The sequence below is a fragment of the Rhinolophus hipposideros genome (assembly GCF_964194185.1).
Source record: "Rhinolophus hipposideros genome assembly, chromosome: 1".
NCBI classification, from domain to species: Eukaryota; Metazoa; Chordata; class Mammalia; order Chiroptera; family Rhinolophidae; genus Rhinolophus; species Rhinolophus hipposideros.
In genome coordinates, this window is record NC_138047.1 from 38418450 (window position 1) to 38433939 (window position 15490).

The window sequence follows — 15490 nt, forward strand, 5'->3', positions numbered from 1 at the left end:
GTTTCCTTTATCTGAAAAATGGGATAGTAATGGCACCTATCTTACCAGAATTACTGTCAGAATTAAATAACACATGTAAAGAGTTAGAAGAAGACCTGGCACATTGTAAGTACTCAAGAAGTGGTATTTTCACTTTTATCATCATTTTGTTCCTTAAAGCCCTCATATATGGTCACCAAATACACTAAGATTTATGATTTTTATTTCATATTGACCCTGTTAACATTTTTCCTTCTAGGTTCATCTACATTCGCTTACTTCCCAAATTTTGTTCTTCTATTTCAACTTGATATTTTGATTTGGGGGCTAGAAATCTCAGCAAAGAAAAACTTTCCCATCCAGTAATATTTACTAATACTGGGGGTGCCAAAAAAATGTACACAGCTGGACACTGGTCAACGTCACTCAAGCAGTAGTTCGCCATAATCAGAAGTGTCTGGACGCTGATGGTAACCACTTTGAGCACCTCTTGTAATTGCAGAAGTCAAAAGTGACTTGTATTTATCTTTTGTTATTGGTATATATTGAATATTAAAATTTTAATACAGCTTTCCTTTCTTAAAATGTGTATACATTTTTTTGGCACCCTCTGCATTTATTGTATATCTAAGAGCAGATTATAAGAGAGAAACATTTTTAAAACAAAGAAATAAACTTTTGCAAGTTTAAATTCTATCTAATAACCAGATTCAAAAATAAATTCTACCTAAAGACCAGATTCAATATCTATATTTAAGTATTTCCATATTAACAAAATTATTTAATTTAATAAAGTAAAACATCAAATTCCTTTTCCAAAATCAAAATGTTAGTTCTCTGACTTTTTAATCAAAAGAAAATAGGTATTTAAAACTCAAATTCCATTGCAGCCAGATTCTTCTAATACTGAAGATAAAGCTGAATGCGGAAAACAAAAATGAGAAATGAGAAAAATGAGATATGTAATAAATATCCTGGTGAAAAAGGGATAACATTTATGTGACTGGACATTTAGACCACTGTAAAGGTGAGGGGCCAGGCCAAAGCATGTCCAATTGCTCAATTGTTTTGTCAGCACTGTAGTTCATTCATTAATTCAAAACCACTAAAAGAGTTTTCATCCACATTAAAAAGGGAGGGAGGATTTTTACAAAGGAGAGAGGGGAGTAGGGGTGGAATAGAATGAAGGGAAGGTGGTCCAGACCAATTTCAATACTTCTAGATCAATGAAAGAAACTAAAAGAATTATTCTTTGTAAACAAGGACCCTCTTAGATTCCCAAAATTGAGTCTAAGGGGTCATTGAGCCCCATGGGCAGCATGTAGGTACGTCGTATTCCCTACTCACCCTGTGAACGGTTTACAAATACTTCAGTACTTTGACCTACATGCCATACTGGCTGGGTTAGCTCACCACTTAGAGCAGGCTTAAATGAACTCCCTCAGAACTCTTGCAGATGCTGTCTACCCTGGTTGAAGTGCATACACTTACCCATACTCATTTTGATTGGCAGGTTTTCTCTGCTTGCTGCTTCCACTAGATGTCTCCGGACTTCCATCACTGCCTCTTTGTGCTTGGTGTTCAATAAGGCTTCCCACAGGGCTTTGGCTGCGGTGTCACTGCAATAAAACCATACAGAGCGTTAGAATACATTTCTACTGGATAATGGAAAGGGTTGAAAGCAAAATCACTTCTTAAATATCTTTTTTGAGTACTAATGTAGTCTTTCCTAGTGATAGACTCTAAGCATTAGGATTAAATAAAGACTATCTAATCCATTTTAATCAGCACAAAATATTGAGAAATTAAGGAAACAATGAAATCAAGCCAAAAACACACACACAGAAAAGAAATTAAAGCTATATTGTGCTTTGAGAAGTGTGGGAAAAGTATATAGATACTTTTTTCAGATTTTGCATTTAAAAGTATTTTAGAGTATAGTTCAACATTTCTACAGTAACACATAAATGTTACGTAAGTCAAAATTAAATACATGTCTAAAATGATTTATTAGTGATTATAAGCATATCAATTTGAGATAATACACTTGTCTGGGAAACACAAAGCAATTAGCAATGAGAATTCCGGTTCAAAAATCACTCAACAGAATTCCTACTGAGTAGATTTTTCTATTGAAGGAAAATCAAGAATTAGGCTAAGTAACCAAGGTCTTAAGTATCCCACTTTGGGCCTTAGGTTGGAAGGATGGCACTTACTGAAGCATTCACAATTAACTGTTGATGACAGCATGAAATACTGTATTATGCAGAGTCTCATCTGCGCTCACTTCTCTAACAGCCCTCTGTCTCACCCAACGTGTCATGTCCGAACTATCAATGAATGAGTACAGTGTTCTTTCCGGAAGACCTCTACATGTAGCCAAATACACACATTTGTGTAACGTTTTAAAAACTGAATATAAAGAAACAAAGTTGACTTTTGTCCTCTTTCCAAGACTTTTTCCTCCACTTAAAGCTCTACTAACATCTCTTAGTATCCAGTTAGCAATACGTTGAAAATGCAGGCATTTTTAAAGTTCAGTTTTAAAAGGTGTATCTACAATGGGATTTAGGTGTATCTACAATGGGATTTATAGATGTTGTAATACAGAATTGTACACCTGAAATCTATGTAATTTCACTAACAATTGTCACCCCAATAAATTAAAAAAATTAAAAAATAAAAATAAAAGGTGTATCTAATAAGATACTAATTTAGCTCAAAAGTTATATCCAATAAGGTATATCTTTCAAGTTTGAATTTTATTTGGAATAAGGGAATGATGTATTTCAGCACTGAGTTTAATGTCTGGCACATACTAATCTTTCATTAAATAGTAGTTGTTTTTATTATCATCTATTATATTTTTGTCTGAGTGACCTAACATCTCTTCTCAACATATTCCACTTGTTTTGATCTGATCAAAATTGTCATCATAACGCTACATCTGATATTCTGAGTTTAATTTAAATAAGCAGGTAAACTGCATGTCAAGCCCTAGTCTCAGTGGTTGGGATACAGATAAAAAACAAGACATAAGTTTCCAATGACTTACAGTCTGGAAGAAGAGGCAGATTTATAAGCAAAGAAATGATCAAAAAGAAGTGTGATAAGAGGCATGCTCAGCGATCACACATGTTTCTGTGGCAGCACAGAGGAGGGGCCCGAATCCTGGCTGGGGGGAGAAGGTCTCAGAGAATGATTTCTACTGGAAATAGGAGCAAGTACACAGACACAACTCCAAAATCAGCCAAGGAAAGAAGTTAAAACCCGATCTGAGAAGGAGAATTGCAAAGAAAGTCAAAGAAGATGGAAAATCTTCTTCACAAAACAAGAGGAAGAAGGACGTTTCAGAATTTGCAAAATCCTAGGTATGTGACACTAAACAGTACTGCTCTGCTCCATGGTAAAGTGCCAGGGGATGGCCAGTAGAATTGAGGGCAAAAGAGAAAGTGGGAGCTACCCTCCGAGGGTCCTGCATTCTTTGTCAAGGCTTCTTGACTTCAGTCTATAGGTGACAGGTTGCAAGGAGCGTACGACTGATGCTACATTCTGAGAAGAGTCACATAGCTTAGCAGTTCATCTGCGAAGGAGACGAACAGTCTTTTTCCTCATTCAAAACTAGGTCTATTTCCTGTGGGGTTTTGGGAGAGTTACTTAATTTCTCCAAAGCTCTGAAGGCAGTGGAGAACCATTAAAAATTTTTGTGCAAGGGTGTTATATTCCCAGTTTCTGAAATTTATAGTCCCCAATTGTTCCATACTTTTTATTTTCCAAAGCACCTCACCCCAAACCATAGGGATTTCTCACATACTCTCAACTCTGTATGCAGCACTTCTAGAATAGAACTGTACTGCCCTCCTCTTTTCCATGAAAATAATAGTGTCTCCAAGATCCCAAAAGCTTAGGTAATGCTGTGGTTGCCCCATCAGATTAGTGTGGTGGTAAAAATGTGGGCTCTGGAGTCAGACAAATCTAAGTTCAAACTCGGATCCTTCACTCCTCACCCCCAGCAGGCCTGTGGCGTCTTTGGTCTTCCTCAGGCCCTTCAAGCACAGGGGCATCTTCTCCTCTTTTGCCAGTAAATGCTCTTCGTACAAATACCCCTCTCTCTCTCCAGGTGTCTACTGAAATATCACCTTGTCACAGAGGTCCTCCTTCCTAGCCTGTATTTAAAGAGTGAGGACAGCCCATCCCAGCACCATAACTTAGCACCCCATTACTGGACTTTACTGTTCTAAAATCCTTGTTACCATCTGACTTATGTGTTTCCATGTTGATACGTGTGTTGTCTGTGGCCCTCATAGACAGTAAGGTCCTTCTACGAAAACAGGACTTCGTTTTACTCATTGGTAACTTCCTACTACTAGGAAGTGCGAGGCCTATGGTAGGTACACTCAGTAAAGACTGACTGAATGAATGATGCTTGCTAGTTATGTAACCTTGTGCACATACAACACTAAGGCTTTCTTTTCCCATTTTCTCATATGTAAGATGGAGGTAATAATAGCAACCACCTCACAGGGTGTTGTAAGGGTTAAATAAGATAATGCTCATAAAGCAATTCCTGATTCACAATAAATGTGAGTGGTTGTATGGTTGTTATTACCATGACCATTGCTATGAATGATACTGTCATATAATTCATTATGTTCAAGGGTTTGTAATACATTTAATTATATTGAATATTATATATTATCACTTAATTATATTGAATATTTTTTTTCATATAATACTGATTTGTCCACATATACTTAAGTCACTTGGGGCTTGTCCTCTCTGGCTCTTTCCTCATAAAACATTTTAAAAGAAATACATGGTCTCTAACATTGATGCCAAGTCAGGCCATGTTTCCTCGAAATTTGTTTTGATACAAACAATTCTGATTGTCTAGGTAAGTGTGACAGTTTCTAATACCTACTTCCTGTCCAAAACAATTTCCTAAACACACTCTACTGATCCCCACGTCATACATAGTCTTTTTTTTAAAATTAAATTTATTTTAAATTAAATTAAAGGTGACAATTGTTAGTAAATTTACATAGATTTCAGGTGTACAATTCTGTATTACATCGTCTATAAATCCCATTGTGTGTTCACCACCCAGAGTCAGTTCTCCTTCCATCACCATATATTTGATCCCCTTTACCCTCATCATCCACCCCCCACCCCCTTACCCTGTGGTAACCACTAAATTATTGTCTGTGTCTATGAGTTTTTCTTTCTCATTTGTTTGTCTTGTTCTTTTTGGTTTATATACCACATATCAGTGAAATCATAGGGTTCTCTGCTTTATCTGTCTGACTTATTTCACTTAGCATTATACTCTCAAGATCCATCCATGTTGTCACAAATGCTCCTGTATCATCTTTCCTTAACGCGGAATAGTATTCCATTGTGTATATATACCACAACTTCTTTATCCATTCATCTATTAAAGGACATTTTGGTTGTTTCCATGTCTTGGCCACCGTAAACAAAGCTGCAATGAACGGTGCTGGCATACATAGTAATTTTAAATTACCAAATTAACGCGCACGAACGAATTCTGCTTCTCTGAAGAACCAGCACTGATGAAGTCACGGTCATGCTCGCGGGCAGTTCTGCCGTGTCTTGCTCCCAAGCCTTCCCCCAGTCGCTCTGGTACTGTTGTGTGGTGGTTTACGCGCATACTCCTATATTGGCATCTGAGTTGAGTGAGGGAATTGATCCCTGCCTTTCTCTAATATGCTCAGAAAAGTTGATCCAATTCACATTTCACACTATTGAAGTTTCACAATTCCTAACGTTGAATTTTGTACGTCAAGAAAAGTTAACTGAAATCCACACTATAATCATGATAGTGTATTTTATGTCATTCTTTATCCTGGCCAACTGTACAAACTCTCTATTTCCCCAACGAGGGAGCAAGCACACAGAGGCCAGTGTAGGAGACTAATGGTAGGCAGTATGTAGTCTAACAGAACTAAACACACGGGGGTCTGGTTCTGCCACTTCCCAGCCCTCTGTCCCTAGGAGAGTTATTGAATCTTTCTGGACATGTTTCTTCCTCTGTGAACTGGGGATGGTAATAGTACATATTCAGTGGGTTGATATGAGAACTGAAAGAGCTAATATATCTAAAGCACCTAGAACAATGCCTGATACATATTAAATGCTCAATAAACATAGCAGTATCATCAGCAGCAGGAGTAGTAATACTACACACACACACAAAATCAAAGGTCAGTATTTTTTCATAAGATATAGGAGGAAGCATATTTGAGAAGTACATTAGCCTTTTTCACCTACTTGCGTACATGTATGGATAACCATTGCCAGTAGCATCATTTTCTAATATGAAAAGGTCAACAACACGTAATGCAGAATTCATGATACCACGGAAACACTGAAAACTCCAACTCACGCAATGCCCTTACATATGACATGCTAATGTAAAGAATTTTGATTTTTAGGAATAAAATAAGAAACTACTTTAGATTACTTAGAGACTTACAGCTATAGTAATTTTTTTTAATGTAGATTTTTAAGCCATGACTTCTATGCCAGCTTTCTGTCATTAATTTAATTACACGGAAATTCTGTAGACTGAAACTAGCAGGACATTTTCAAAAAGGATTTGTTAAACTCATTGATACAGAGAACAAACTGATGGTTGCCAGATGGGAGGGGAATTGGGGGGTTGGGTGGAAAAGGTAAAGGGATTAAGAAGTACAAACTGGCAGTTATAATAGTCACGGGGATGTAAAGTACAGTATAGGGAATATAGTCAATATTGTAATAACTATGTATGGTGCCAGGTGGATACTAGACATATCGGGAGATCACCTCATAAGTTATATAAATGTCTAACCTCTATGCTGTAGACCTGAAATTAATATCATATTGAATGTCAACTGTAATTGAAAAATTAAAACATTTTTTAAATAAAGTACAACTAGATTTGTTACTTTTAAGAGCAGTTTAGATTCTATAAATACTTTCAGACTGGTTTATAAAGTGGATTATAAGTTTTGCGGTAGAAGTGAACATGAAAGGTAATATCAACCACCTTTACATCTTCAGCAGGATGTTACCTAACCCAACACAGATTAAAATCTATTTTAAATTTTTGAAGGCACTTACAAGAAAATTTAAATATATGCCTGAGAAAAACACTATAGCTTCAAGCAAATCTAAGTGCTAGTAGATCCTATTTATGTGTAATCTAAGCCCCTTGTACTCTACTGTAAACCTATTTCATCTCGCTTAGTCTTTTCCTTTAAGTTTAAGAACAGCTAGATAACATCTTTTTAATAATCAAGACCACACAAAAACAGGTTATTTCTTTTTTTCTTGAGGAATGTTTGTGAAAGGTAAATAAAATATAATACTAAAAAATACTTTGAAATACCACCCCTAAATTCTATTTTAGAAGTATTTCAGGATTTACAAAACAACTTCTTGTATCTCATTTGATCCTCATGAGCTATGCCATTTATCACTGCCCCACTTTAAAAATGCTCAGAGGAGGGTCTTTAAATGGCAAAACCAGGGCTCATACCCAAGTAACTGGTTTCTAAGCCCAGTGACCTTTCTACTACACCACGCCATGCTGGCACCACGCAAATCATCACAGAGCATCAATTACGTAGAAGGTCAATTATTTTCAACTTTTCATGTTGATCTTCTTTTCAAATCTTTAATACATCCTCTATTTTCCAATTAAGTTTACATGTGGGCCCCATGTAAGACAGAATGTAATAGAGTGAAGAGTGAGAAAAAATTCACATTAACTCATGAAGCAGATAAAACTTGCTCTCAGCATACTGGTTTAAACAAGATCATACTGCGTCCCTTGTACGTCACTATTAGCCATCACTTTGCTATACAGTGCCACTTTTATTCAACTCTCTCCTTTAAATATTTGTCTCCAAGAAGACGTTGCTGGATTTCAAATCATTCTACATATGTATCATTTATATAACTGAAAAGGCAAAAAAAAACTAGTTTGAATTGTCCTGAAGTATTATTTCCAATCTAGATCTTACTTGATTTCAGTATATCCTTGGGAAAGAAAGAAGGAGAAATAGGTTCTAGCTATTTTACCAATGATAAAACTGAGACAAAACAAAACATTCTACTTTTGTATTGTATATTTCAAGAAATCTATTGAAACAAATAATAGAATAGAATATTTGTCCTATGAAGAGAACCATTTTGTCACTATGAAATGTGATGTTTCAATATTGTCAGTAACTACATGTCAAATACATGCTAAATGTATCTCCTTTTTTGATAAATTATCTTGTATCCTTAAAAATTAAACTGTTATGACAAATTGTCCTGTTTGAAAAAGACTACAGGCCAAGAATATACACACAACTTTTTTCAAGTCTCAAGAGACTTCTATACATGAAGATATGGTCATTTCAGTTAACTCCTGGCTCTTTATTCACCAGAACTACTCAACTATGAATGAAATCTTAGAAATTCCTTGGTTTGGCATGCATGAAATGTCAAGTGCAGTCTACTAGAAACTAACAGGAAATATTCATCACCAAATAAAATATAAAGAAGACAGCATTAATTTTTAAAAGATGGCTGAATGTTGAATAATGGTGCTATTTCAATCAAGTGGAAGGCATGCAATTAAGAGACTGACGGTGAAATGTGAGTGCACACCATTATCTTGTGACTAAACTCAGAGAAATGGTTTCTTCAAGGCACGCACGGGAAGTTAAGCTTACTCACAGGGTTTGCAATAACAGTCACAGTATTCTAACAGAAATACAATGATTAAAAAAAACGGGCAAACATTTTCAATTAATTTTAAACAGAGAGCAATCTGAGTCATAGTTTTTCACATCAGGGAATAATGGCTTCCATCAGTGGTGAGTTTAATGAGCTCTGAAGGCAGGTTGGTTAATTGAATTATTCACAGAGGTTTCAATAGTCATCTTCCCTCTTGACTACTTTTTTAAACAATTACCTCATCTTTAATAAAATTACCCGGTAACCTTCATCTCAATAGAAGAAAAAGCAGCTAAACACAGAAGGATATTAAAATAGACCCTTGACACTGGGAAGCAGTTTTTCATGAAAATATAGTTAATATACAATGTTATATTAGTTTCAGGTGTACAACATAGTTATCCAACATTAATATACCTAATGAAGTGATCACCATGATAAGTCTAGTAACCATCTGTCACTGTACAAGGTTATTACGAAATTATTGACTATATTCCCTATGCTGTACATTACATCCCTGTGACCTATTAATTTTATAACTGGAAATTTGTACCTCTTAGTTCCCTTCACTTTTTTGTCCCCATCCCCAACCCTCTTCCCTCTTGTAACCATCAGTTCGTTCTCTATATCTAAGAGTGTGTTTCTGTTTTGTATTGTTTGTTTGGTTTTTCGATTTCACATACAAGTGAAATCATATGGTATTTGTCCTCTGTCTGACTTATTTCACTTAGCATAATAGCCTGTAGGTTTGTTCATTCTTTCAGAATATGAGCACTTCCTGTGGGCTGGGCACTCCACAGGGTGCTGCAACCACTGCTGTGAGCACCAGCCAGTGCCCTGCTCTCCTGGAGCGAGTAATCTAGCAGGGAAGCTAGAACTGAGCATGCTCCCGCACAGGTGACGCAAGCAGAGAATGGGAGCTCTGGGAGGGCGTAACACCTAACCTGGTCTGGTTGAGTGGGTAGAGGTCAGAGGGTAGCTGAGGATGCGACAGTGAGCCCTGAAAAACAAATAGCAATTAGCGAGTTGAAGAATGGAGTAAGAGTTGCGTCATGGTTAGGGGTCCTGAGAAGAGAACTTGAGACCTTTGCAAGACAATGAAAACAAGTATAAATGGAACATAAAGATCTAGTTTGACACGGCCCTCAGCTCATTTCAAATCGTCCAAGGCCTGGTCTCGTAATCCCCACATTAGGGGTTGTGGACTTTTTCCCAAGGGCAACTAAAGGGTGTTCAGCAACAGCCAGAGCTGATCAGGTTGGCATTACTAAAAGATCACTCTGGCCTCATTGTAGAGAATGGATCTGAGGACTGGGGCAGAGGCTACCGCATAGCTCAAGCCAGAACCCATGATAGGATTAGGTCGCTTTAATCCTAAAGCTGCCAGATGATATTATTCCTCTGCTCAAAACCCTTCCGTGCTTTTAACCATGTAAGATTTTACCATTACCGTAAAATCTAACTTTTTTATTTTGGCCAACAGGCGAATATACTTTGGTGCATTCCTGTAGCTACAACTTCATCTCTCACCCTCTCGGTTTCATACATCAGACCTCAACCATGATGACCTGATTACAGCCCCCCCCAGATGGGTCAGGTGTGTTCCCGACTCAGGGCTTCATATTTGCTATTCTCTTTGCTAGCATCGTCTTCCTCCAGATGTTCACTGATTAGATCTCGTTCATTCAACAAAGATTTATTGAGCACCTACCAAATGCCATTTCTGTGCTGGTACAGCTCCAGACTTCCCTCCTTGACCACTTGAGCTAAAGTGGTACGCCCTCCTATTCCAAATCCTACTTGGCCTATTTTATCTTATCTTATTTATAACATTTGTCACTCACTCACATTATGTATCATTAACTAGAGTTTATTTTCATAAATTGTGAGTGGAACTGGTCACAGAGCACTAAACACAGAAGCACCGTGGCTTTCCCGGACTGTCAGCATCCTGGGCCTGTGGGTGACAGTGCACCACAGTCCATGGGCCATGGCCTGGGCCAGGCAATGTAGGTCCAGCAATGTGTAAGGGTGAACAAGTCAGAGACAGACTCTCTCGGCAAGCTTCCTAAGTCTGGTTGGAGAGAACAGACACTGAACAAGTAATGATAAGATAATGCACGATGAGCTGATATAGAAAATAAAGGGTGCTATCTTTGGAAGCAAAGATAAAGGTGGAGGTGGGGAGAAGGAAAGAGCAAAAGGTGGGAGAGCAGGGCATCGAGGACCTGAAAGAAGTTTAGTGTAGCTACAACCAAAAGTATGAGCATGTAAAGGCAAGAGAAGGAGGGAGCAGGGAAGAAAGGAGGGAAAAGAGGGAGTGGATGGAGGCCGAAAAAAATAAGCAAGGAGCAGATCTAGGGAGGCTTTCTAACACAAGTTAAAAGTTTTAGTCTTTACCCAAAGGGCAAAGGAGAGCCACTAAGGGATTTTTACCAGGGGAGGGCTAGAATCAGACCTACCGTTACTGCACAGCTGAATAAATATATGTATAAACAGCCAGTCTTTAAATGCACTTGAAAACTATAATCCTTTCAAAATGTGCAGATAAACTTTAACATTTAAATAATACCAAATTATGTGAATATAATCCATCCATTTCCTCTTATTGAAGGTTCTTATGTTGTGTTTTTGTTCATTTATTCAACAAATCTGAGTGTCTACAACGCACCGGGCCCTGTTCTTAGTGTTGGGGATAGAGCAGTGAACAAAATGGACATAAAACCACTGCCCTATGTAGTCATATTCTAGAGTTTATTTTCAGAACACAGTGCAGAGAAATCATAGAGTAAGAGGAATTAGAATCAAAGTCTCCTTCGAAATCATCTAGTGTACTTCTCTTTTACAAAGAAACCTGTGACTATGAGAAATTAAACACCTTTTTCAAAGTCATCAAGTTTTGGTGGCAAAGCCACTATACTACAGTAACGACTAGAAAACAGAGCAGCGCAGAAGCTGCTCAAGCACACTGAAAAAACCACATCAACAGAAACAGCCTCTCTTGGTTCAACAACTGAAAGGAGGAGATTGTTTCTGTATCTACTGTCACATTTGTTGAAGAATGTTCCCATAACTAACAAATACATTGTAGAAAAGGATAAAATCACTTCAAAAATGTTAAACTAAAACATCACATTGGAGTTCATTTCAAGGAGGAGGCAGCGTAGAAGGAAAAAGACATGAACCCTAATGCTGCCTGTACTTTGAGCAAGTCATTGGTACCGACCCCTCAAGTCTCATCAGTACTCATCAGTACTATTTTATACTCATCAGTACTATTTTATACTCATCAGTACTATTTAGTACTCATCAGTACTATCTTATACTATAGAAAAGTGATTTTCATTAATTTGCTCAACAAGAATAAAGCAACATATCAATTTAATTTGTATGGTTCTGCTGGGGGGGGGAAGTTGACATTTTAAAAGCATGAATAAATGTATTGTCTGTTATAAACTTTTAATTAGCATAATAATCTTGTTGTAAATTATATAGTTTTGGTTTGGTATTCAAAGACAAAAACTATCCTAAAAAATGCATGATCTGCTGCTATGAAAGGCAGTGTGGAGGGTCCTCAAAAAATTAAGAATAGAATTACCAGATGACCGAGTAATTCTTCTCCTGGGCATCTAACCAAAAAATCTGAAAACATTTAACCGTAAAGATGTATGTACTCCAATGTTCACTGCAGCTTTATTTATGATGGCCAAGACATGGAAACAACCAAGGTGTCCTTCGATAGATGATTGGATAAAGATGTGGAATATATACACAATGGAATTTACTCTGCCATAAGATGAAATAGTGCCATTTGCGACAACATAGATCTTGAGATTATTATGCTGAGCAAAATAAATCAGACAGAAACGTCGGAAACCATATGACTTCACTAATATGTGGGATATAAAACTGACAGCAACAAAGGAATAAGACAAACAAATAAACAAAGCAACTCATAGACACAGACAACAATTTAGAGGTTACCAGAGGGTAAGGGGGGTGGAGGGTGGTAGATGAGGGTAAAGGGGGGTCAAATATATGGTGATGGAAAGAGAACTGACTCTGGGTGGTGAGCACACAATTGACATATAGATGATGTATATAGAATTGTACACTTGAAACCTATGCAATTTTACTAACTATTGTCACCCCAATAAAATTAATTTTTAAAAAAAGCATGATCCTTCCGTATCAATGTATAGCTAGCAGAAAATCTGTGTGATTCGTTCCAGATTATAAATGTACTAGAATGTCTTTAACAATGCAGAAATCATAACCATGTTTTAAGAAAACTAAGTAAAAATCCAGGATAAAACACTGTTTAATACCAGCATAAATAATTGCACGCAAGCTTTATAATGTTCATGATAAAAGAATAATCTCCAACTGATATATAATCAAAGTTTCATCTCTTTCCAAGGAATACTCTAGTTCATCATTTCTTCCTTCAATATACCTTCATTCAGCACTGCAATTGGCCCATAAAACCTGTTTAAAAATAGATCAGAACATAACATATAAACTGTTTATTTAAACAGCATATAAAATAATCGGGGGTAATTGAACTTCATCTCAGAACAGATAAGCATTTTTTTATTCCTACTTTCTATTAGCTCATTAATGATAATACCATAATCAACACAAACTGATTCATAATTTTCTCCTAGCAAACAATAATGCACAAGGATAAGAGAGACTTTTTCATATGAATTCCTAATGTATAAAACAGATTAACTCAATATGAGGATTTTTAATCACTAACAATTAGATTACTTAAGAACCAAACATACATCCCTTCTATACACATTTTTCTGACTCTGAAGGATATACTTTGAATTCCTGTAGGTTACTTCCATGACCCATTCCAAAGGCCAGCAGTTGTTCCACCGAGAAACTCTACTCTAGGCTGCATTACATCTGTGTGTTTTGGCTTGAATTCAAGACTAGGAAAGTTAAGGATTAGTTCTGTGTCAAGAAATTCTAAGATATTGACTTTTATAAAGACTCTTAGAAGCAAACTCATCTGTTTGCTTTACTCCTCTCGTTCCACTCCATGAAGAAAGGTCATTTCAAAATCAGCATAACCTAGGGCTGGCCGGGTGGCGCAGGTGGTTGGAGCTCCATGCTCCTAACTCTGAAGGCTGCCGGTTCGATTCCCACATGGGCCAGTGGGCTCTCAACCAAAAAAAAAAAAAAAAAAAAAAAAAAAAAAAAAAAATCGGCATAACCTATTATTGTATTGTGATTCTAGATTCTATTCACCATGGGTGATACCATTGTATCTATACACACATATATGTGAAGTTTCAAAGATACAAAATTGAGAAAACTTGATTTGTTAAAATGATTACAGTCTTGTTTTAGTCTTCACTAGTTTTTGGTTGGGTTTTGGTGCAGGTGGAATATGAATTTATTATTTACCATCCTAACTCCTATATATTTTGTTAAGGTATTTTGGACCATCTCCCTTGGCACCTTAGAAATATAAAACAGTGTGAAGTGTTAATGGGGATACCACTCCAAGGAGAGAAGAATATACAGTATTTCTCTAAGGGTTTAGAGGGTCTTTATCTGTTTACAGGGTAGGGATAGAACTTATTCTGAAGTTGCATTTGCATAACAACGACACTACTTTTACTTATAATGGGGAAGAGGTAGTTTCTCATAAAGCTAAATTAATTGATTTAAAGTATGTTCAATGTTATAAGACAAAGAAGCTTCTGTGAATATGCTGTGTGGCAAAACTAGAGGACCTCACTTGACTAATAAAAACCAAGGAGAACTTTATGTTGTTGTTTAATTTCTCTGCTCCATAAAATCCAAAAATCTTGGAACCATTTCTCAGGTCCCAGAGTAAAAAGAAAAGCATCTTCAGATTTCCTTCTAAATTTTTGCAGTCAAAATTACCCTGTTAGTAAAGGAGACAGGACTTCAGAATAAAACCCAAAATGCAGGGATAACAAGTACATGTCTGGCATGCCCTCCATCATACGGAACAGCAGAGTAAGGAAGGCCCCAAACAACTAGCACTCACTTACATTCAGCCTCCTGGACTGGAAGCACACTAAGCCTTGACAAATGTCATCAATATGGTTTTGAAATATACCCAGCATCTGTTTTACTCAGGTATGGTAAGACATGGCACACATGGAAATGACTGTATCAAAGGAAGAAGATTTTATACTCACAGATCACTAGAAACAGGAGGCATGGCAGGTGAACACACAGGGCCACATGGGGAAGCACCAGGGTTGGTCAGGAGGCAGAAGAAACAAGGGGAAAACATAGGCGAGTCTTCATTGTGGCTCTTAGGAGAAGGAATGGGTGAGGCAGGGTAAGCAGGCTAAGCAGGCTTAAAATTGGCTAGTTCGAATAATTTTAGTGTTGTAAAGGCACTATGTGAGGCAATTGACTTATTTTTATCTCATTTGATTTACAACCACACGAGGCAGGCATTATTGTAACCCAATTTTCACATAAGGAGACCAAGGTTCAGAGAGCATAAGCAACACTAACACTTCAGTTTCAAAACTACTTGTCAAGAGTATTACTTCTTACGTCAGTACAGTTCCTTTCAAATTACTGAAGGTGTATGACTGCTAATTCTCCCCAAAATCAATCCTGAAGAAAGAAAACAGCAAGATATGAAAAGGCCTAGGAGAAAATAGCAAACCATGACAAAGCTGAGCTTATATCAAGTATGCTAGAATGAGTCAATATTTGAGTATCTATCATTGCAATTTGTCACATTAACAGATGAAAACAGAACAACCATACG

General features: G+C 37.0%; 1 protein-coding gene across 2 annotated transcripts in view; it reads right to left on the bottom strand.

The window, feature by feature from the left end:
* The window catches only part of SCFD2 (sec1 family domain containing 2), a 369475-nt gene that overhangs the window by 332987 nt on the left and 20998 nt on the right, over positions 1-15490 (bottom strand). For both annotated transcript variants that reach the window (XM_081060497.1, XM_081060496.1), the window contains exon 3: positions 1471-1598. In XM_081060497.1, the coding sequence (XP_080916623.1) occupies positions 1471-1598 (128 nt within the window). The remainder of the gene's footprint in view (positions 1-1470; positions 1599-15490) is intronic.